Source organism: Channa argus, chromosome 3 (assembly GCF_033026475.1).
Source record: "Channa argus isolate prfri chromosome 3, Channa argus male v1.0, whole genome shotgun sequence".
Lineage (NCBI taxonomy): Eukaryota > Metazoa > Chordata > Actinopteri > Anabantiformes > Channidae > Channa > Channa argus.
Genome location: NC_090199.1, coordinates 8,031,814 through 8,055,107, shown reverse-complemented (window position 1 = coordinate 8,055,107; position 23,294 = coordinate 8,031,814). Strand labels below are relative to the sequence as shown.

Sequence of the window (23,294 nt, the reverse complement as noted above, 5' to 3'; positions counted from 1 at the left end):
CTAAACAACGCCACTCAGTTGACTTTATTGCAAAATGCAGCTGCTTGTTCACAAGTCATATAAAAAGCGAGTAAGTAAAAGTAAGTAAAATACCTCACTATTCATGAGAAAGTGTAATGGATTTCAGCTTTGGTTCTGCTTAAACTGTTGCTAAGTCAGATATCTGCCTTCCAGAAACTAGAGTGGAGTTTCTGCACCAAACAGTATTACAGTATAACAAGTAGCTTCTATATTATCATACATAAGAGACCTAAATCTGTGTGAGCAAAACTTTAACTAATCGAATCACTGTTGAAATGTGAATGTGGTTGAGTGATCAGTAAGCTACTGCAAATTGTAGTTGAACTCCACGTTTAATGACAGGTAGTGCATTACTCCATTATAATAACACTGGTTATTACAATCCAAAAAAAGAGTTGTGCAAACCACAAGTTGGGGCAACCATCCAAGTCATGATGATAAGACAAGAAAAGTGCACACTGTTGCACATTGTAATCAATGTATTACTGGTCAAATAATTTAATAATAAGTTACATTTCTGTTATAACTGATAAATGACACGTTTTGGTTTCTCAAGCTCAATGTGTGTTTGTCCTCCTGCAAAACGTGTTTGTTGTAATAGGATAAACACTTTTAGAAAAGACCTGCAGAGTAGTTGATGATGAAAACTTGTAGGTTGGTCTTGGCTTCGGAAAATGAACTTTTCCCTGGCAGCAAACACTTCATTGCATTTAAAATTATTTGTGTTTTCACTGGTGTTTTTCATTCATTGGTAAGTGCAGGGTAGCGGGAAGACTTATGCGAGATGCATTTCTTCCCTCAGCTTAAATGTTTGACCACATTAATGTGAGGGCTGAGCTGGACTCATGGTAACAATGTATAAGACACTACTGGTGGTTTCTATGCTATTGTATGCTCACTAGCGGTGTTCATATTCTCACTTTAATATTAAAGTCAAGGTTTTTTAAATATATCAAATTATTCCCAAATAACATGGCCTCAATATTATTTCTGATCTATAAAGCTTTAATTAATGCTTTAGACATTAGTTGCAACATACTAGCCCTTTTGTAGATATGTTTTATGATAGATTAATCAACACGACCCAGACAAGTAGAAAAATGTAACCTTTACTTATTTACAGATTGTACAGAGGTACTGAGTGACAAGGTAGTATTTACAACACAACTAGTAGCTTAGAAACCCCTGAACTCATACACAAGTAAGATACACAGCAAAGAGACCCAGAGGACTACACACCAATACACACCCGCCACCCAGGACTGTATCTACTTGTGTGTATATCTGGGCCAAAAGAAGAACTGTGCTGAACCTGGGAACATTTTCCACGTTGCTTTATGTCGGCGTTGTGCAGGAACCAGAGAGAGTAACCGCCCAGGGCTCCGGGTCAGACGTGCTGCACTGGCCAGGGTGGAGGGGAATGCTGATGCATGTAGCCCAGTAGGTCGAACTCAGGTGCTGCAGCAAAATAGGTACCACCAGAAACACAAGCAAATCATGCAATAATAAAAAAAAAAAACCTTAATAAAGTTGGTGTAAAAATCTCTGTGATGGTGAACATACAAAACCCAACCCTAACTGCTCTCTAAAACACAACAGTACAAACATGTGTTTGTGTATGACTATATTTGTAGTCTAAGAGCAAGAGGCCAAATGTTATGTGTGGGATGAAGGGAGGGGAGTACACAAAAAGTTCACACACACACACACACACACACACACACTCTAAATACAAATATCATCCTCTGTCTTATATAAATGCCTGCAGAGTGTAAAACACACACATGAACACACACACACACACACTCAGAGGTGAAACAGCACAAGCTCGTAGTGAAAAAGAACTATGTGGGTGGGAGGGGGTTCGTATAACCCACACAGGCTGGACTATTCATTGAGCGTGATTCACATGAGAGTCCCAGCTACGTGTAAGCTAGTTCACTAGTTAGCCGTTGGCTCATAGGTAACTAGTCTGTTCAGACCCAGCAGTGTGAGGAATGTACAGTGAGGTCCCAACAAACCAACAACCCATCTGAGGGGAAATAAAAAAAATGAAAATAAAAATTAAAGCAAAAGAAAAAAAAATCACACAAGAATCGAAAACATGCCAATCTTTTTTTATAAGAAGCAGAATAAAAAGCCACGTTGTTATTGAAATGAATTCAACACTAAATACCATTCAAATCAAAATGAAATCAGTTTCTAACATTGAAAACAAAGATTTCTCTGTACAGAAGTATAATATTGCAACCTGATATTGTGCATATAACTCACACACCAAACCTTTTATGATTACCAAAAAAGGGGCAGCGTTCACCATCCAAAGGTGCATTTTTTTTTTAAAGATTCAAACCATCTTGCATTCTTTGCAGCCAATACATATAGATAAATATGTCTGTGTGTATGTGTGTGCATGAGAGAGATTAGAGAATAGAAAGAAAGAATACAGACAGACGCTCAGCTAATGGGATATCAAGTCCTTTTTCCACCGAAATCTTTGTGCTAAAAAAACCAATGCCCTTACTCAGTAGATTATGGATTTCTACAACACTCATACACACATTGCCAGCTTGTTGAGTGTGTGCGCGTATGTGTGAGTGAGTGCTGCCTCTGTAACGAGTCACTTTTGCAAACTCTCTGCGTTGCCACGTGACTCTCTCCGCTGACACACAGCACCGTGTTCTCGCCAACAGAGAACCACACAAGTACCAGCTACACTGACGCTCATCCAGGAGAATGAATTTGATTAAATCTGCAACAGTGATGCACTCGGCCTCTAAATTCAATATGGAAACATTAAATGGGCCTCGAGTTCTTTGTTCAATATAGAAAGTTATTAGAAAAAAGCAGTGTATCCTACAAGAGCCAGTGCTGAATCAGATGAATCTACTGATATTAAGTGGCTTCCAACAATATGTTGACTTTTAAAAGCACTACGGAACTTTATTCTTATGATACTCAATCTACTTTATAGAAGGAAGCAGGAAAGGAGCAAAAGACGAAAAGAGTAATTGAGAGGAAAACAACAAAAACTGATGGAGGAAGAAGAAAAAGCTAGAGGGAGGTGATGGGCCCAGTAAAAGTTCAAGAAAAGAAAAGAAAGATCAAGTTTGTGTTGTGTGTCCTGTTTGATGCTGTACCCTTTAATTGCAAAAATAAATATCTCACCATGGAAATCGACAGAGCTGTGCCCTAAAACCCAACGTCAAAGAGAAATAAGAGAAAAGAAAACATCTATCCAGCGAATGACTGAGAATATTCATATTTTTCAGTATAAAAGTGTTTTTGGTCAAACATCCGTGTTAGGTGGCAGGGTATAAAATCTACAAAGTGCACAAAGAGAAGCTATCTCATAGCCTCGACATACACACCCACCCTAAACTACTATCCTAGACTACTGCGTATGTGCATGAGTGTGTGTGTATGTGCATATATATATCTATATAGATATAGATATATATATCTATATGTGTGTGCATGTGTGTGCATATATGACCCTGTATATGAGTTTTACTGTAACACAGGGCAGTAGGAAGCATGCAGTATGACCTGAAGGCTAGCTAAGAGGAAGAGGAAGCAAGGATGCTATACTGTATGTCTCTAGATCTAGAAACACTGGAACACACACTCTCATCCTGAGAGGCGGCCATGTTTGGTCCACATTTTGGAATGTTCAATTAACTGACATCAACTAAAGCAAACAGTCTGTGGTTTTGTTTACGCCCCCCCCCCTAAAAACTGACACGGTGTGTTCCAGTGTTTGTACATCTGCCGGCAGGAGCTGATACACTTCTCAGACCTGTGTCCCGACCAGCTGTAAGCCTCCCAGTCTATTACATAGATAGTTTCCATTCAAGTCAAGGATTACTCTAGTGTAGTTTACTACTCTTGAAGCCATGCTGGCAGTGCAGTTCGGAGGCTCAGACAACATATGGATTGACTGTAGAAATCATAGTGCAACAGGAGAGTCCTGGAGAGGGGGTGGGTGTGTTTAGGCGAAATTTGTGTGTGTGTGTGTGTGTGTGTGTGTGTGTGTGTGTGTGTGTGTGTGTGTGTGTGTGTAATCTCAGGAAGAAAGGGGTTTTCTTTCTCGCCCTTCATCTCCAAGAGGCTGGTGACGGGGCGGGACAGGTCGGCTCGTCTTCCAAACACTCCGTCGTATCATAATTAGATCCCACTGTTGGTGTTAGACTCCCGTGTACAGTGTCCCGCTTATTTCATCTGTCTCATCAACATGCATCGCCGCCAGCCTTGTGGCCGGTTGCCCACGGCTCGAAGCTAGCACACACACTGACACTCACACACAATGTTCAGCTTTAATTGTGCCTGCAGGTGTCCCTGTGGGCCCAACCCTGCCCTTTACAGGGTTTGATAAGGAAACAATGATTTATTTACTCAGTATCATCATTAACCTTTTTGTCCAGAGCAGACCTTCTCGTCTTTGACCTGTGTGTGTTTGTCTGTATATGTGCCTAGAATCGGAGCTGCCCGGTCCGGTCACACACACCTCTTTCTTGCATGCGTGTGTGTTAGTGTGTTTCAGTGAGAGGAAGTGTGTCGCGTGTGACTCTCAGACGTCAGACTCGATGCTGGGCATGCGGCGATAGAGCCGGGGTCGGTTGCTGCCTGCGCTCGAGGCTCGCGGTGCTGTCACATAGCTCATCGGCTGAGAGGCAGCAGGTGGGACCATGTAGGCCATCATGGGGGGCTCCTGCTGAGGGTAGAACACCTGTTGGTCGACATGGCCGCCATGCTGGTTGATGTGATGGCTGCCATGGTTACCAAGGGTAAGCGACAGTGGCATTCGTTGCTTGTAGAGCTCGTGGGGAGAACTTCTCTGCGGCATGCGCGATGCCCCCTGTGAGGCGGGATCTCGTTGTGCTGTACCAGGGGCTGACTGAATGAAAGGGTTGTGTGAGGGTCGATCCGGGAAGAGACTCTTTGAGCGCCGGGGGAGGGGCAAAGGGGCATCCAGACTATGGTGGTGTGAAGGTGACGGAGAAGGGGGGGTGCGGCTGCTAAATGGACGATCAGAGCGCATTGTGAGAACATTAGCATAGGCCCCCTCATCCAGGGTCAGCTCCCTCTCCCTATCTCTGTCAGGAAGGCTTAACCCCCGCAGGTGTGCGTGCGGCTGTGCCTGCCGTTCAGGAACGCCGTCCGGAAGCACGTTCTCATAGGAGTGCTGACGACTCAGCTGGAGGTGCTGGGCCGACGAGGAAGTAGGCAGAGCGGACGGAGAGGGAGGGGAGGGCTCGAAGTGGCTGACGAGCCCATCCCCTTCACCTACCATGCCCAGCTCGCTCTGGGGAAGGTAGTGTGTAAACATGTCCCCGCTGTGTGGGTGAGTGTGTGTGTGGGAGTAGTGTGAGTGGAGGTGGTCTTCGCTTATGTCGTACAGGTTTCCCAGGTGGGCGCAGGCGTCACAGCGAGCCTGCGGAGAGCGAACGGTGTACAGGCCAGAGTAACCACTCAGCTTGGTCAGGCAGGAGCGACAGTGACCGGGCCTGTTGCCTTGTGTGCCCTGACCTGCACCTTTAGCGTCGAAAGAACCTCCAGACTTGTCCTTCACACTGCAGGGAGAAAGGACAAGAAGGATTACCCCCACACACACACACACATGCACGTCCACAAACAAAGAGCAAAACATGTCAAACAATGGCTTCATGTGCTCTTTTGTGCTCATTTCCAGCTGAACGTGATACCTGCTGTGTGTGTAGGTGCTGTATTTCTTGTCCTTCAGGGAGTGAAGATCAGCCTCAGCGCTGTGACTGTGATGCAGCAGGCTGGCAGTCAGCTGCAAAATGGGTGCGTCTGTCTGGTGTGAGTGTGTGTGAGTGTGTGAGTATGTGCTGTCAGGTGGAAACAGGTCAGGGGGGTAACTGTGGTCGTCACCTCCCCCCTGGCTGTCTCGCTGGTAGGGGGGAGCTGACTGGAGACTGGCCTGGTCTGAGTCAATGGAGTAGATCTTGGACCCTCCGCCCCCACCCCCCACGCCTCCTCCCCCACCTCTCTTTCTCAGCTGATTGATAGGCTTAAATCCACCTCTTGCCGCCATGGAGTCAGAATCTTTGTGTGATGGTGGCCGGCTGGAGCATTCTGAGATGTCAGAGTGGGGCGCCTCTTCAGGCAGGTAGCGCTGGCTCTTCATTGGCGGAGGTCCTGGTCCAGATGCTGAGGTGGGGTTTGGGCCGGGGCCTGGAGATATGACAGTAGGCTGGGTTTTCAATGTCTCCACACTTTTCTTCCACAAGGCTCGAGGTTTTGATGCAGAGCAGGCGGGCCCGGTGAGGCGTGTCTTACCGTTATCGTTAGTGATTGACAGCTGGGGCTTGTTGGGGCTGGTTTGGAGAGAGGGACCTTTTTGTTGCCCGGGAAATGGCGCGGCATTGTTAAGGAGGTTTTTGTGTCGCCCGGACAATGACAGGAAACCCTGTGGGCCAGCGGCGTTGCTATAGAGACCAGGACCCTTCTGAGGCAGACTATGGAGTGAGTTACCTAGGAGACAAGGAGAGATGCACCTCAGACAGCAGATACAATAGATGGATGTATGGAAGGATACATTATCTATAGTCCTGGCATCCTGTGTACGCCAACTAATGTGTTTGGAATCATGAGGTGACACTCAATGCGATTACTGTATGGAGACCAAAGCAAGGTGAAGGGAGTCACCTTCAGTTATGCATACGTTGACAAAGCAGGATAAAGTGTACGTGACAGCAATCTGATGACAGGTGCCATGCTCACATGTCCATGCATGTACATAAAAGGCAGTATATGTATTTTGCTTTAAAGGTTATTGAGAATAGAGACATTATGATGGACAGCACCTTTCCCTGACATCATATCGAGGATGTTAGGCTGCAAGAGGACAGTGTTGCGTTTGGGAGAAGACAGAGCAATGGACTTGGCGGACTTGAGCAGGTGTAACATGTTGGCTTGAGGACTGAAGTCCAGCTCGGGGGTCTTCTTCTTCATGTCTATGTGGACACCATGGATACAGCTCCATATGCCCTGAGAGGAGACGAGAAGAGAGGAGCGAAGAGGTAACTTCAACAAATGAGGAAGATTCGAACATGGAGAAGACTAATTTCCTTGTGAGGTAAATGAGGAGAGAACTCTGCATCCTTTCCTCTGGTGCATTTACTGCAAACCTTAACCTCATTCTGTTTTGTAATGTGGCAAGAAGAGATAATCACTTTTTTTAGATGAACTGCTTTCAGAGGCGCCTAGAAAATTTAATTTAGGTGATGATGTCACTGGAGGGGGGCTTCTGAGTGCAAGGAGATGTTCTTCTTAGAGCCACTTAACCTCCAGCATCGCTGCTTTAACAGCATGTGCACGGCGAGAGACACAACGCACATACACACTCATGGACACACATCGCACTCTTTTTTTTTTTTTTTTTAGTAAAACACTTAATGTGTGAAATGCTGCTCGTCTGGAATAAAAGCCCTGCCTAACACAGAGACATATGAATAATGAAGGAATGGTCTGTCTGGGTGTGCCCATTTGTGTTTTGGGTGTGTATATGTAGGTTTGCGTGTGCGTGCATTTATCTGCCTGTGTGCGCACTCTCACGGGCGTGTGGTCAAGCATGTCCCCAAGCTCGCTGCACCTGCATATGTGTAACCATTTTTAACTTTGTCAGACCAGACTTGTGCATGTGTGGGTGAGACAGATAGAGAGAGAGAGACAGATAGTTAGATAGAAAGAGAGAGAGAGAGAGAGAGAGAGAGAGAGAGAGAGAGAGAGGGATCTTTGTGAGTATGCATTTGAGTGTGTGGCCACGTTTTCATCCTCTTTAGCTGTTTGATTCCTCAAGCCTACTGTCCATATGCACTGTGCAACAGTGTATAATCCCTCTTTCCCCTCTTTCTGCTGTTACTGACATATATGCACAAATCCCTTTTGTATCTTAACAGTAATTATTGTGTGTGTTTTACGGATGCACACAATTTCTTCACATTTTCTTTTGGCTGTGACAACTATGTGGGTTTCAGACACACAGTGGGAAACTCTGGCTCAGGAGGTAGAGCGATTTTCCATTAATCGATCCCTGGTTCCTCAGGTTGAATGCTAAAGTGTCCTCGAACAAGACACCGAACCCCATGTTGCTCATGGTGTGTGTGTGTGTGTGTGTGTGTGTCTCGCTTTAATGTAAAAGTCAGCTGCTCTTTAGATACAATTTTTTGCAGGCAACAAAACAGAAACAGAGAAATCATGTTCGAAATTTACTGAGTGATGTCTGAATTGATGTTGTTTAACACGAGAAAGGCTTGCTGCTCGCAGCAATGTGCTGATTTTTTTAATATTCTCTTTCTGCTTCACTACGTAACTGCATTTAAACAATATGCAAATATAGTTACATTTAATTTTCTGTTGCTGATTCTTTGTCTGTTTATCCCACTCTCTTTATCCAATCTCTTCTTTTAGCGTCTGCAAGTTGACGTCACTGGATACACATCAATGACATTACGATGTGACATTATTGATTCCGATATCGATATCACAACAATCTTTCTTCGCTGCCTTATTAATGCTGTTTGTCAGTTGTTGCACTCTTGAGGATGGTGTTTGATTAGTCAACTGAGATAAGTGCTGCAAATTCTAATAGCAACATCTGAAACTACTACTTTAAAATCAGAGGGGGTGAAAAATGCTTCCCAGGAAGCAAAACTCAACCTACGTATGTCCTGCTGAGGCAAAAAAGGGTAATTAGAAACGTTTCCTTTGCCTCACCCTGCTGACAGTGAATAGCAAACCCGGCCTCCCTGAGCAGACACCAGTGAAGCAGTATCTCAGTCTCCAGTAAAAAAGGTGTTCAGAGATGAAGGTGAGGATAGAAAGACCCATAGCCGTGGCCAGCATATAGAAGACCCCTGCCATGTTGTCTATGTCTAGCTGGCTGGACATCACTTCGTTCTTCTCATTGTGGCAGATCCCAGTCAGCCACTGGGACTCCAGCTCCTCCATCTCACCTGTTGGAAAGGGAGAGAAAAAACACAGTGAAGGTTTAATGTGGCAGCAGAAGGTAGGGGTGAGGCACGGGGTTAAAGGAACAGAAGGACATGGAGAGAGAAAGGGAGGGAGGGAGGGAGGGGGTGTGTAGTAGAGTGAGAGTGAGAAGTGTGGCAAGAAAAATGGCATATCATTACAAGGGAAGATGGAGAGGAAAAGAGAGGAAGGGAGAGAGGTGAAGTGGTAAATAGGTCGTAATGGAAAGGAGACAGGAGGTGGAGTGAAAAAGCGTTGTAGGAGGAGGGGGGGAAAATTGATGGTGATGGAGTGATAAGGAAAGATGGGAAGAATTATTATCAGATTGAGAGTGTTTTGTCTGTCTGGGTGTGTGTGTGTGTGTGTGTGTGTGTGTGTGAGTCTGTGCTTGCTTGAGCATGCAGGTGTCTGCCCTGAATAAAAAGGCCGGGTGTACAGTGAAGTTCTTCAGTGGTTTCAGCAGTTGGATTTCTGTCTCGCTCATTCTTTCATTCGCACCACCTCACCGCTTATTATACAGAACAATCTGGGGGAGTAAACATAGCAGGACACTGTGGACACACACACACACACACACACACACACACACACACACACACACACACAAACCTAAACAGTAATGATGATGAAATGCTGTGTTAAGACTAGCCCCTGATAGATTTCTGAGATGGGGAGGGAGAAGAGAGGTTTGGAAGACAAGGAAGAAGGATTAAAAGCTGAGCGGTGGTACAGCTGTAATAACACACACGGCTCAAAACTGGTCAAAAACCTACATCTCAGTGTCACGTAAGTGCAGAATGTGTGTGCGCCTCACCATCTCCTATGATGCCCAATATGGCCAGATCAACCAGTCGTTTCCAGTGGGATCCTTTCTGCAGGGCGATCCCGTAACCTGTGGTGGCAAAAATGTAGCCGCTGCCAATGGTCACTAGTTTACAGCCATCATCCCTGCCGGCCATGTAGTTCAACACTGCAGCATCGTAGATGAAAGCATCCAGTTTTCTGTAGGATAAACACGTAGTGTGGATTTACAATCCAAAATCTGACATTTTCTCTCATGTATGTCTTGTTTGCCATTTTAAAATAAGTGTGCTTCGTGTAAAAAACTGCTGATGTCATTTGAGTAGTAACATAGTACTGTTCTCTGCTTTTCAGCTGCTGGTAATGTCAAATTCTAACCATCAGGTTTCACTGCTGAAAGCCACAAAAACTGAACCTCATACTGTACTTACTGACTTCGAACCGATCCTGTTCCTCAGATCCACAAACTAACCACTTACTCGCAGAGCTCTGGTTTCTTGGAGCTGTTTTTTCTCATGCAAATCAGATTTGGACTCTGGGCTGTAACTGAGAGTACTCCCCAGTGTGTTTGCCGGTGCAGTAGGTATTCACACACACACACACACACGGATGTCTTTGTTCAGGCAGAGTTATTCTCTTGTACTTGCAGATTTTGTCACAATTCTGACGTGACAGAGTGAGTTGAAACTCAGGCGCTGCAATTTGTATCTGATGCATGTGGGTCTAATGCAACTCTGACCAGGACCCCCCCCATTATCAGCCTGTACAACAAGTGACCTGTTTTTAACTTAATAATAAGGAAAGGTGTTTTTTATTTTTTTTAATTCAGTGAGTACATCCCAGTGCTAATCAAACCCCCTGGGCATTAGATACGTCTGCATGAACATGAAATAAACTGTTCGCCAGAGGGCATATGACAAATGAATACATGAGGTATCTGTTGTTGCAATAGTTTGAATTTTGTTTCTGTACAGAGAATTTAAGAGTGAGATTCATTTACTCAGGTCTACACAGTGTATCTGAAAACAATATAGTTTATGCAGCATTTTATATGTGTGTGTGCATTGAAATTTCAAGTACAACTCTGGTGTTTACTTTTTACTCCGTATAAACAACCACTATTGCCTAAGAATTCAATTAAACACTGATGATTCTGCTGAACACGTTCATTATGCTGTTTTGATGTTGTATAAACAAAGTCTAATATAGGAGATATGAGAAACAAACTTTATCTATTTTGTATGCGGTATCAATAAAGTAATTGCAAGACGAGAAAAGCAAAAAGTAAAATTATGTTTGGAGAAAATACTCCAAAGATCAAAGAATACAAAACTAATGAACAAATAAAGCCACTGCAGCCATCCTGCCATTAGTGTGTGTTTAGAGGAGAGAGTAAAGGTAGCAAACTCCAGAACAAATTACACTCTTCCTGTTTTGGCAGCTCTCTCTTTCCAGTAGCAACAAGACTCTATAATGAGCACTTGCAGACAGGGTCTGCATTTTACCGCCAGTGACAGAAACACTCAGCACAGTTACTGCAGCTTTTTCGCATGAGCTGGTGCTGCCGGGCACCATGGGGTCTGGTCTCTGTGTGAAGCAGTGTCTTTTTTTGTTTGTTTTCACAATGTTCTTAAGCATACATGCTGTCTCCAAACAGAATTACCCTCTCAGGTATAATAAACCTCAACTTGACGTGAGTTGGCTTGACAAGTTTAAAGTACCCAGTCTTGAGGCTGATCAGCGCATCCTGGACGCCATTCTGATGGTATTTGGTCATGTACTGATGCATATCTGGATAGTTCTTCCTGATGTTGCGCTCGGTGCTGCCGTTAGGGACTGTCCCAAAGCGAAATGGAGGGGAATAGGAGTATGGACTCTGGAACTGCAGGGAGAGGAAGAAGAAAAGGAAAAGAGAGACAGATTATATAAAGAAAGTGACTGGAGGAGACAAGAGTACAAAAAAAGAAAAGAAAAAAAAAGAAAACACAAAGAGGCTCAAAGGCAAAGAGAAGGAATGAGAGACAGCAAGAAGAATAGAGTCAAAAGAGAGAACAAGCAAGGGAGTCCAAGTAAGAGAGGGTGCAAAAGTACAAACATGAATGGAGACACACAATGGGGAGGAGAGATGAGGAAGAGTGACAAGAAGAGACAGAAGGAGGCAGGAGAAAGGAGGAGGCAGAGACAGTGGAGTGGACTCATCAGTCATCATCATTGTGTGTCCAGTCTAGCGTAAGACTGGCTGAGGTACTGCTGACACTGCCAGGCTCTGCTAACTACACACACACACACACACACACACATACACGGACACACACACACACCTTTGATCCATGCAGCCTATGTGTGTGTGTCCGTGGGTCTGCTGTGCTGGCAGTGTTAGTGTGGTGACAGCTACGACCAGAGGGTTTGGGCTGTTGAAGCCCAAGGGCGCTCCCTGGAGAGTTCTGTCTGGCCGCAGGGCTGGCATCCATTACAAGAGCAAACCTGACTGCGAATGCGTGTGTTTTCCCCTCTGTTTGTGTGTGTGGGTGTTTGTGTGTGTGTTTGTGTGTGTCCATAAAATCCCACCTTCTTGTCAGAGAGTCCAGTGACTTGGTCCACAAACTCTTCCTGGATCATGAAGGCAGCCAGGTTGGCAGTGTAGGAGGCCAGGAAGATGACGGCAAAGAAGGCCCATACAGACACGATGAACTTACTGGTGGTGCCCTTCGGGTTCTGCACAGGCACAGAGTTGTTGAACACCAGACCCCACAGCAGCCATATGGCCTTACCGATGGTGAATGATGGACCATGTGGCTCTGACACAGAGAGAGAAAGGCGAAGGAGCAGAGAAAACAAATGGGAAGAGAGAGTGTGTGCTGAAGATTCGAGAAAGGCAGGTAAAAAAGAAAGAAACCCTAAACTCATATTTTCAGCTAATTATATGAGGCTGACTTGGGGAGAAAACAGTCATCTAATAATGTAGTAATGTATATCACAATATCATCACAGAGCTTCTAATATTTCCAAAACATTGTACACATTCTGATCTTTTTCACTGAGAAAAAGTCTTCTCCAAACTATACAAAAAGCACTGAGAGGGTTGTGATGCAGTTTGAAGACATCATGTTTCCTTAATTTGTTGTATCTGCTTTGTGTTTGGATGTAATGTGCAGATAGAGAAAGAAAACACTATTTAGCCAGAGGGACACTGTGAGAACTGTGACAGAATCATTGGCTTTCAAAAAATTTTTGCCTACAGCTCACAAGCAGCATGATCAATAGGGGAACATCAAAAGTCCTTTTAGCCTAAATAGATTGACCTTTACTTTTAGCAAGTTAAACCCATAAACAAATGTAGCTTGTGAACCACTGCCCACAGACCGATTTGATTTCTGATAAATATAAAAAGTTTTTTAGATTAATGTCTTGCATAGAAGAGAAAAAATACACAACTTTAAAACTGTGAGACGGTGAGATTCATCGATTTGCGAGCCTGGAGCAGCAACGCGTGTCGACGTGAACTCCAGACTGGGCCCAATAATGTTTTGACGCTTTCGTTCGTCGTCTGCATGCAGGAAAAAAGGCTCCACTATTGAAGGAATACTTCAGAATTTGACTGCATTTAGATTAAAATATTCATATCACTTACCGCTGAAAAAAGGACCAGCAGCTAGCTAGAAAACCAAAATAAGGAAAACAGCAAGTTTGGCTTTCACTGGGCAGCCTCACAGCGTTTCTAGTTTCTGTGCTAAGCTAAGTATCATATTTACCATACAGGAAAGAGAAAGGAATAAAATAATCCCCTTTGAGTCTTGTTAAAAATACACTGTTCCCCCGAACGGCGAAACTATTTGCAGAATACCGAATAGTTTTACACGTTGGCACTGTTGTTAAATCAGTGTGCAAAGAAAAGAGCAAATTAAAGACATTATTTAGATTCACTGAACTGTGTTAAGAGGTGTTGAAAGTAAAACTAAAGGAAACACATTATTCACCTACAAACCCTGAACTGGCCTTCAGCTCATTTGAATGTTAAATCAATGCAAGATGTCATTTTGTGGGAACACAAAATTAATCTTAAATTCACTGCCAGTGGGGCAGCCTGAGGTTCAGATTTTTGATGATGCCTCGGATCACAGCTTCAGGAGAGAGAATTATTAATGCTCTGTAACTGAAGTAATGGTAAAAATAATAATAATAATAATAGGTCACTTCTTTAGCTTCAGGGGACGCTTGGATTTGTGATTCTTGCTCTGGGGAGAAGGAATAGTGACGGTGCATGTGTATAGACCTACCTTTGCCTTGGGCCAAGTTGCGGTTGAAGCCCAGAGGACTGACAAACTCAAAGAGGAAGACGGCGACGGCTGTGACAATAAGCAGCATCACAAACATCATCACCCAAACGGATGCACTGAAGGGCTCTAAAAGGGAGGAGAGAGACAGAGAGAGAGGGAGGTTGAGAGACTTATAGAGGAATCAAGACTGTGGAGGAGCAGGAGATGCATAAAAAAGCGAGGGATGAAGAGTAAGAGAGGAGAGAGACTTGGTAAAATACAGATGGAAGGGCAAAATAGACAGCAGGGACAAGGGGGAGATAAAGTGAGAAAAGGATGATAGAAAAAGCACAGAGAGGGGAGAAAGGGAGACAGACGGAGCGACGAGGATGGGGAGGAGGGGAGGAGAGGGAGAGTTAGTCACAGAGAGTTTGACGGAGCACATTTCCATATTTCTCATTATTCCCTTGGATGAGAGCTGGGAGAGGGGGAGGCCTGGGGCGGGGGCGGGAGGGGAGGGGTTCGGTTGAGGGAAAGGAGGAGGGAGAAGGAAAGGAGAGAGAGCGAGAGAGAGAGAGAGAGAGAAGAATCAAACTCCGAGTGATCTGATGTGCCCAGCTGTAGGCATGTGTATGTGATCTGTTTGTGTGTGAGGCTGCATGTGTTTGGTGTGTAGCAGGGCAGGAGTTCAGAGAGCGGGATGAGTGCCAGAGATGCTGAACCCAGACAAATTGTGTGTGTGTGTGTGTGTGTGTGTGTGTGTGTGTGTGTGTGTGTCACTGTATGTGTAAGTATGTGACTGCCAGGGTTAGCCAACCCTGAGAGATTGTGCGCTGAGGTGCCTCTAATATGAGTGCGAGAGATACTGAACCGTCACTGATACCCTGGCCCATGTTGAACACCCACACACACACACACGATAATTTTTCATATAAACACACACGCAGTCCATTCACCCCTTAACATACATACGGCCCAAGTATATTCATTTTCCACACATCCTTGGTTCAATACACAAATGTCCTGATACATTCATCCGGTATCACACACGCACTTCTGTTCTTACACACACAAATCCTGACACATGGCTTCGCACACAGGGACCAACACACGCGTGGTCCAGTACATCCCCTCACTCCCCGCCGCGCTCCAATGACAATACAAGACATTAGGCGACCACAGAGGAGCGCTTGAGATTCTAGTCATCTGAACAACTGGAGGAGAGGAGGAGGAAGAGAAAGATAAGGAGAGGAGAAGTGAGGAGGCGAGCATCAAGCACGCTTTGTCTGAGCTGACTTTTCCAAAAAAAAATAAAAATAAATAAAAAATAAATAAAAACAGCTGGCATGCTCCACTTCCTCTGCTCTGGTAGAAATATTAATGTGCTTAGGGTGTTGAGGCCCAGATAAAGTCAGAGTACAAGCAGAATTTGGCCAGCATATACAGTCTGAATAAAATATTCCACTTTATGTGCGGGGTTTTGCCGACATGTAAGCACCTCCCTTTTTTCTGCCCCTAGTAGTAAAAAAAAAAAAATAAATAAAAAGAGAGAGGGAAATAAAACGAAAGATTCACCGAGGAAGGCAGAAGGAGAGACGGTCCCGTTGCTGCGAGACACCATGACGCTGATGCCGGTCTCCACAAAGGGCACGGAGAAGTCGATGACCTCTGACCTCTCCTCATTGATGGTCAGTGAACCGACCGCCATTACTGCCTTCTTGTACACCACCTGGAAGACAGAGAGAACAATGGTTATATTGAGCGCATGACTCACGACCCGCACTGACAAACATGAATCTGTAAATATTTGGACAACATCGTACAATTCGTCTTTCATATGTTCCTTCTTTTTAGCGTGGATGTGAAATATCACAGTGACTGAGGGCATAAGCGCAGAATGTCAGCTATAGTTAGGGGGCATGTTTCACCCATGTTAGATGAAAAGTAAAAGTACAGCTGTCTTTTTCATAGTGCCACCATTTCTGGGTGTGTGAATGTTTTCTGACAGATGGAGGTTTTGCTCAAAAGCTGTCGCTTTTAGTAGGCAGTAAAATGTTATGTTTCTTTAGATTAAGAATTTTCTGATTTAATTGTCTAAAGGCTTCTCACAGTCTGCTTCCATAAACATTATGGCTTCCTATTGTCAGCTTCCGTTAAGACATTTTAAACTTCGGTTTAACCTTTAAGGACTGTAACCGCGCTGAGCTTTAATTAAATCTGTCATTGTGTAAGCCACGCCGTAACCATCAAAGTAGCCTAAAGGTACAGTATATGCTTCCTGTCTCACACTGTACTTTAAAGCTCCGAAAACACAGACTATTGCCCATTAAAACTTAGGTGTCTAATCAAAGAGTGCGACTTAATGGTGACAAATTAGCTTTTAGTGGTTTCTCAAAAGTAACCGTTAAGTGGTGAGCTGACACCCCAGTTTACAGCCGGATCCTGGAGTAGACGTTATAAATATGCTATATTAAAACGTCCAATGAAGACATTAAAAGCAATGATGAAGTGATCTTATTTTAAAGGTCTACTTTAATGATTTGTTGTCAAGGAAAACTACTTACTGGTAAAATCTACAGTGCCCAGCTGTTTTAGAAAACGGGATATAAGGATCGATGGCCCTCCCACATCTGTCGATTAAACATGACCTGAAGCTTAAACAGACCTGAAGCTAAAGCTGCTAGACGACATGCTGTCATTGGTCTTTAGAGGTTCAAGTGGACGGATTTTTGTACAAGCGAACGGGGCCAGGCTTACGGTTTCCTCCTGTTTTCAGTCTCTGTGCTAAACTAAGCTTGTGAGCTGCTAGAGTGGAAACAATGTCTTTGGCTGATGTGTCACAGCAATATAAGACAGACAGGTAAGCAGTACCTCTCCAACCATTCCATTCCACACATTGTTGATCTTCTTTCCGTGTTTTCCATTTGTCACCAGGTAGAGGTCGTAGGTAAACTTGACATTCCTCGCTATCTTCTTCAGAATGTCAATACAGAAACCCTTGCAACACTGCTTAATGTAGGCACCTCCTGTGGTGCTGTTACTGTAACACACACACACACACACACACACACACACACACACACACACACAGTTAGGTCACATTGTTATGTATCAGGGGACATTGCAGAGGTATAAAGGCGAGTGTGTGGCGTGTGAGTGCGACTGTACTCATGCTGCCTGCTCGCTCCACATCTGGTGGTTCCATCAAGCTGTAAAACTAGAATTATGACAGTGCAGACTAACCATAAATACTGCTGAAGGGCAGAGAGAGCCTGTGCGGTGTGTGTGAATGCGCGCGTGTTTCCCTTAGTGCCAGCTAACCAAACCAGATGAAAACACAGGGGTGCTGAGCAGATGCTGCCGGGCTTTAAATAGAGCTGGGCTCTGCAGTACAACCAGCCCACATGATTAAAATATCAACTGTCCTTCCCCTTGTCTCTCTCTTCATTCCTCTACTCTGTACTCCTGTCTATGAGGAGGCACTTCTCCAAAACTCACCTACATATACCTATACACACACATACACACACACACACATACACACACACCGCCGAATGGAAATGGATGTTTAAGTAAAGTTTTCTGACATTCATCCCAGAGGATGTCGAAGAAGTAACCCACAGTGAATTGTTGGATGATTCTCATAATCTATTAAACTGTACCAGCATTTTCAAAAGCATCTCCATTAAAAAAAAAAAAAAAAACCCAAAAAACATTCCCATGTCAGCCATCTTTGATGTAGCATACATGGATTGGAACAGCAACTCTGACCTTTTCGCTTGCCATTTGAGTTGACTCCAACTCAAGAGAAAGTTCATAAAGAACTGACGGATTTGCACACAGAGAACTCACAGGATGACGGTCAAAGAGCTGAAACATCAGAGGACCACAAGGCGTGTGTGCGCGCGAATGTTTGTGTATGAGAGGATGGTATACACACGTTATAGACGTGAATCAGCACAGTATGTGCCCCAGGTGTTCTAATGCAAAACTAGCTTCCCAGCTGAGCCTTTAGTGTCCTTATGTCACTATCTATACCCACATACAATTACACGAAAGCATAAATGTGCAACAAGACAGTTTTGTAAAAACAAACACAAACAAAGTTGAAGTAACAACTTTAAGCAGTAAAAGTAAAAAGTAAAAGTAGCACAGGGGCCTGACATAGCATGTCGACAGAGACGGAAATGGAACAAGGCCTACAAACCACTTGGCCTGTGACCACTTCATACTTCATAGACAGGCTGGGAAATCTCAGATCAGGTCACAAGTTAAACTTTTAATGCGTCATCTAATTATTCCTGCAGTGGATGCATTGTGCTCTCGACTACGTGGACCAGAAAATCGACAGCTGTTGTGTTGCATTTTCTTTGAGGCTCCTGTCTGTTATCTTGAGTCCATCTGACTCACAGGATTTTAATAGGATGGATTCTGTGTAGTTGTAGTAAAAGTAAATAAATCTTCAAAACATATTACATTTCCTGCACCTTTCCCATGTTTTCCTTTTTCTTATCTAATCCACATGACTATCTGGAACAATTTAAAGCATTTTCTATTGTTGGATTGAAATGCAGACGTTTATTGAATTCATGACAATATCACTGTCAGACATGAGTGGAATATTATAGAAAAGATGGATTTTCATTGTGCCATTAAGACTGTGTTGTGCCTAATGATCAACCAAAAGTGTAACACTGATGCAGCGCTAAGCCAGTGACAAATAAGCTTGCAGAAATTGTGATTAATGTTTCTGTTCTCTGGACTTGCTGCATACAGATGAGCTCGGACGTGAGACTAAATTGTAGAAATTAGCAGAGAGAAATGTCCTGTCATATCAAGGCTCTGTTGAGGTGTCCATATACAGCAGATAATTGGAGCAAAACCCAAGATGTCAAAGAATCCAAGGAAAGCTTCTTTAAGAACCTTTTACTTTCCCTGACTATTTGAGAAATATTTCTGCATTGTTTACACACTCAAAAAGGGCCTGCAACATATTTCAGCCGCTGCAATAATGTCTTTTAAGAAAGAGAAAAACTTTGGCTTGACATGTTGATGTTAAAAGAAGACTCTAAAGCTTTGTGTTGGGTTGATTTTTAAAGTAAAGGCAGACTGTACATAGGAAAAACACACTGAAATCTTCAAAAATATATATATATATGAAAAACAGCGGTGCTTGAAAGTTTGGGAACCCTTTAGAAATCTGTCCTCAAGTTAAAGAAACTAATGGCACGAAAAATTACTATTATTTAAAAGGACCCAAACCTAATTATTTGTGAGTGGCAAAAAGTATGTGGACCCGTGCCTTGTGTAACTGTGTGACCCCCTTATGCAGCAAAAAAATCAACTAAACACTTCCAGTGACTGTTCATAAGTCCTGCATCGGCTTGAAAGGATTTTAGCCCTTTTCTTCTTACTGACCAGCTTCTGAACGTTGTTTGGCTTCCTTGCATGAACTGCCAGCTTCAGGTCTTTCTGCAGCTTTTCTAAAGGATTAAGGTCAAGACTTTGTCTGGTCCATTCCAAAACATTAAATTCTTCCTCTCTAGCCATCTTTTGGTAAAGCAAGTTGTATCTTTCTGGTTGCTGGATGATCCACCTACTGTTGAACTTCAGTTCACAGATGGATACTTTGACATTTTCCTGTAAAATTTGCTTGTGCAACTTCATTGATGACGAGTGATGTTGTTCAGCAGCATTTGCACTGTAAGTAATTACTGATAAAACAGCAAGACAGATGGCAATAAGGGCAGGTTGCACAAAATTATTGTCTCCCACAGGTACGACCCCAATTCCAAAGAGGTTTGCGTGTGTTAAACCTAAATAAAAACAGAATGCAATAATGAGCAAATCTCATCAACCCATATTTTATTCACAATAGAACATAAACAACATATTAGATGTTAAAACTGAGATATTTTACATTTCATGGAAAATATTAGCTCATTTTGAATTTGATGGCAACAACACATCTCAAAAAGTTGGAAGAGGGGCAACAAAAGGCTGGGAAAGTAACAAAGGGAGGAGCAGCAACTAATTAGGTTAATTGGCATCAGGTCAGTAGCATGGCTGCATATAAAAGGGGCATTTTAGAAGGGCAGAGCCGCTGAAATGTAAAGATGGACAGAGGTTCACCAATCTGTGACAAACTGTGTCCAAAAAAAAATTCAGAAAAATGTTTTTCGATTTAAAATTGTGAAGACTTTGAAGATCCCACCATCTACAGTATATAATATCATCAAAAGATTCAGAGAATCAGGGGGAATCTCTGTGAGCAAGGGCACGTGATCTTCGGGCTCTCAGGTGGCACTGCATTAAAAACAGGCCTGATTCTCTACTGGACATCACTGCATGGGCTCAGGAACACTTCCAGAAGTCGCTGTCTGTGAACACGGTTCACTGTGCAATCCACAAATGTTAGTTAAAGCTGTATCAGGCAAAGAAGAAGCCATATGTGAACACGGTCCAGAAACGCCAACATGTTCTCTGGGCCAAAGCTCATGTAAAATGTTCCAAGGCAAAACGGAAAAGTGTTCTGTGGTCAGATGAATAAAAATGTGAAATTCTTTTTGGAAACCATTGACGCCGTGACTAAAGAGGAGACGGTACCATCCAGCTTGTTATCAGCAGACAGTTCAAAAGCCTGCACCTCTGATGGTATTGGGGGGGGGGGGCATAAGTGCCTATGGCGTGGGCAGCTTACACATCTGGAAAATCTCCATCAATGCTGAAAAGTACATTGAGGTTTTAGAGCAACATATGCTGCCATCCAGTGAATATCACTTTTAGAAAAGGCCTTATTTGTCATCATGTGGCATATGTCAGCAAGACAATGCTAAACCACCATGATTAAAGGTCTCTGTTTCTACATCTTATATGTTCTTTATCTTCCATTGTGAATAAAATATAAGTTGATGAGATTTGCAAATCCTTGCCATTCTGTTTTTATTTACGCTTTGCACATCGTCCCAACTTCTTTGGAATTGAAGTTGTAGAATGGTGATTCCAACAGGTTAATGTTACTTCAGGAACAGCTGGTCTTTTGTTGCAGAAACACTTTGCAATCCTTTATCTGAGTAAATGTACATAATCATCTTTATCACTCTTTCTATGTGCCGTGAGAGAAAATGCACAGACAAGCAAAGCTAATTTCACGATCAGGAAACAGTTAGACTAATTGCACATATGAGCACAAACTTCACATAAGGATGAAACACATTTTTCTCTAAACAACTGAGTGGTGGGATTTGAGTTTTATCTTTATATAATTTCCCTGTGGGCGCTCACGATTTGTCATGGGTGCCCAAGCTCCCGAGCACCCATGAAATCTGTGGCTATGGCCTTGAGCAACCTGTAGATAGGCAGCAATGGAGCTTTTAGAGTTCTTTTGGCTTCCTCCTTTCAACTCTGCCAAGCACACAATGTATTTCAATGTTCTCCTGATGGTGGATTTATCAACATTAATATTATTCACAGCAGGACCCTGCTCTTGGTGATCTTCTGTCGATTAATCGATTCCAAACTCTGTATAAATTCCTTTCCAGCCCGGTGCCCATTACCAACTATTCTTCTAAGGTCTTCAGAAATCTCCTTTGTTCAATGACACACTTTTGAAAACCTGTGTTGTCAAGATCAAACTGAAGGTTTCTCTCCTTTAAATAAGACAGGGCCTCCCAAATCCCTATGAACTGAAACCCCTGACTTACCCCTTCCACTAAATAATAAAGCTCTCATTTGCCACATGAAAATATTTAATAATTTTCCATAAGTGTAACTATTTGCTATATTTTCATTAAAATGAATGAATTTCACGCATTATATTATTATCTCTGTGATATGAATTTAAATATTTTAATATAATTTGTGACAAAGTAGACAAGCAGCCAACTGCTGTTGCAGAGGGGAGAGTGATCTACTGTATGAGGTTATGAGAACTGAAGTGGTAAAACTGTGTAGATGCATAGACAAAATAATCACATTCAAGAAAAAGCACTAGTCAATATGAATTTGTAAAACATCTTCATTCAGTAGCTGATAATGTTATTGCCGCTGGCAAAATGCACTGATAACACAACTAAACATTCCTCTGATCCAAAGCAATATTAAGGCAGGACAAATATGCAAACAGGTATGAGATATGTTTTTAAAAGAGGAAGAACAGAATAAGCATAGGGATAAGGGGATAAAACTGGGAAAAGGCTTTTTTTTTTTTTTTACCATAAAAGGTGGATATAATTACGCCATCCCATCTGGAATGTCAAGGACAGTTCACAATTGGGGGAGCAGTAGAAATATGAGTCAAGGCCAGGTGAAAGGATGACGTAGGTGCCACGGGGAGTGGAGAGCTAAGTGACCGAATGTAGCAGAGCTCAGGCTGGCAGATACGGATAGACCATAGCCTGGAGACATGGGTGTGCGACTCCCCGAGGAGCCGTCAATGCCAGGACCAGCATTTCGAATTGGATGTGAATAGCCAGCGGTAACCAGCAGGGGAGACAAGTGGGGGTGTGGGGAGCGTGGGGAGATGACAAAGAAGAACTTAGGGAGGTTGAACACAGGGCAGGGTGCAGCTTTCTGGATGGTTTTGTAGCTGCTGAACAAAATATTTTACAAGCCTGGCTTCATGGGAGTCGCAGTGGTCCATTCAGATGGGCGAGGACAAAAGGGTGAGCAGCAGCCCACGTGAAACATCTTTTCATTTTCTCCCTCCAGTTGCAGGTTCAGCCAGAGATGATTTATTTTTTATTTACAGTCTGTTTTTCAAGAGAGGCTACACTTTCAACAATATGACTGTCAGTGCACCACAAAGTGCCTGATGACTGGTTGTGTCCCTTGTATAGAAGCCAAAAGCGGCAACAAAGAGTTTAGTTTTATATACACCTAAATGACTCATTAAGTATTTTACTCACTACTGAATACTTTAAGAATTTATTAATAGTACTGAACATATTACTTATTTATGTGGTTTGAATTTCCGTATTCAAAAAAATCTCATCTGCAATTTAAAGTTTAAGGCTGCAGCTTACGATTTCCATTATTTAATCTTCCAGCTATTCGCCAATGGGTTGATGAAATGCGTGCTCTATAGCACATCAGAAAATAATAAAAAGAGAAATAACTCGTTTTATCTGATCAGCTGTCTACACAAGTCTATATATGTGTTTTATGTGAGAACTGGCAGTAATTATTTGTGCAAACTGTTGCGATTTCAAAACCCTGTGC

The 23,294-nt window shown here is 43.2% G+C and overlaps 1 protein-coding gene across 3 annotated transcripts in view; it reads right to left on the bottom strand.

Moving 5' to 3' along the window:
• Nucleotides 1–1,114: 1,114 nt before the first annotated feature.
• Nucleotides 1,115–23,294, bottom strand: part of grin2ab (glutamate receptor, ionotropic, N-methyl D-aspartate 2A, b) — a 90,602-nt gene continuing 68,422 nt past the window's right edge. Inside the window, exons 11-21 of one of the 3 annotated variants that reach the window (XM_067499002.1) lie at nucleotides 16,947–17,115; nucleotides 15,651–15,804; nucleotides 14,097–14,222; nucleotides 12,388–12,617; nucleotides 11,541–11,701; nucleotides 9,833–10,020; nucleotides 8,764–9,002; nucleotides 6,852–7,035; nucleotides 6,325–6,519; nucleotides 5,727–6,219; nucleotides 1,115–5,594 (exon numbers count right to left, since the gene is read on the bottom strand). In XM_067499002.1, the coding sequence (XP_067355103.1) occupies nucleotides 4,592–5,594; nucleotides 5,727–6,219; nucleotides 6,325–6,519; nucleotides 6,852–7,035; nucleotides 8,764–9,002; nucleotides 9,833–10,020; nucleotides 11,541–11,701; nucleotides 12,388–12,617; nucleotides 14,097–14,222; nucleotides 15,651–15,804; nucleotides 16,947–17,115 (3,142 nt within the window). In that variant the 3' untranslated portion in view covers nucleotides 1,115–4,591. Of the gene's footprint in view, nucleotides 5,595–5,726; nucleotides 6,520–6,851; nucleotides 7,036–8,763; nucleotides 9,003–9,832; nucleotides 10,021–11,540; nucleotides 11,702–12,387; nucleotides 12,618–14,096; nucleotides 14,223–15,650; nucleotides 15,805–16,946; nucleotides 17,116–23,294 lie in introns of all 3 variants that reach the window. The other 2 variants (XM_067499001.1, XM_067499003.1) reach the window with 2 other exon arrangements.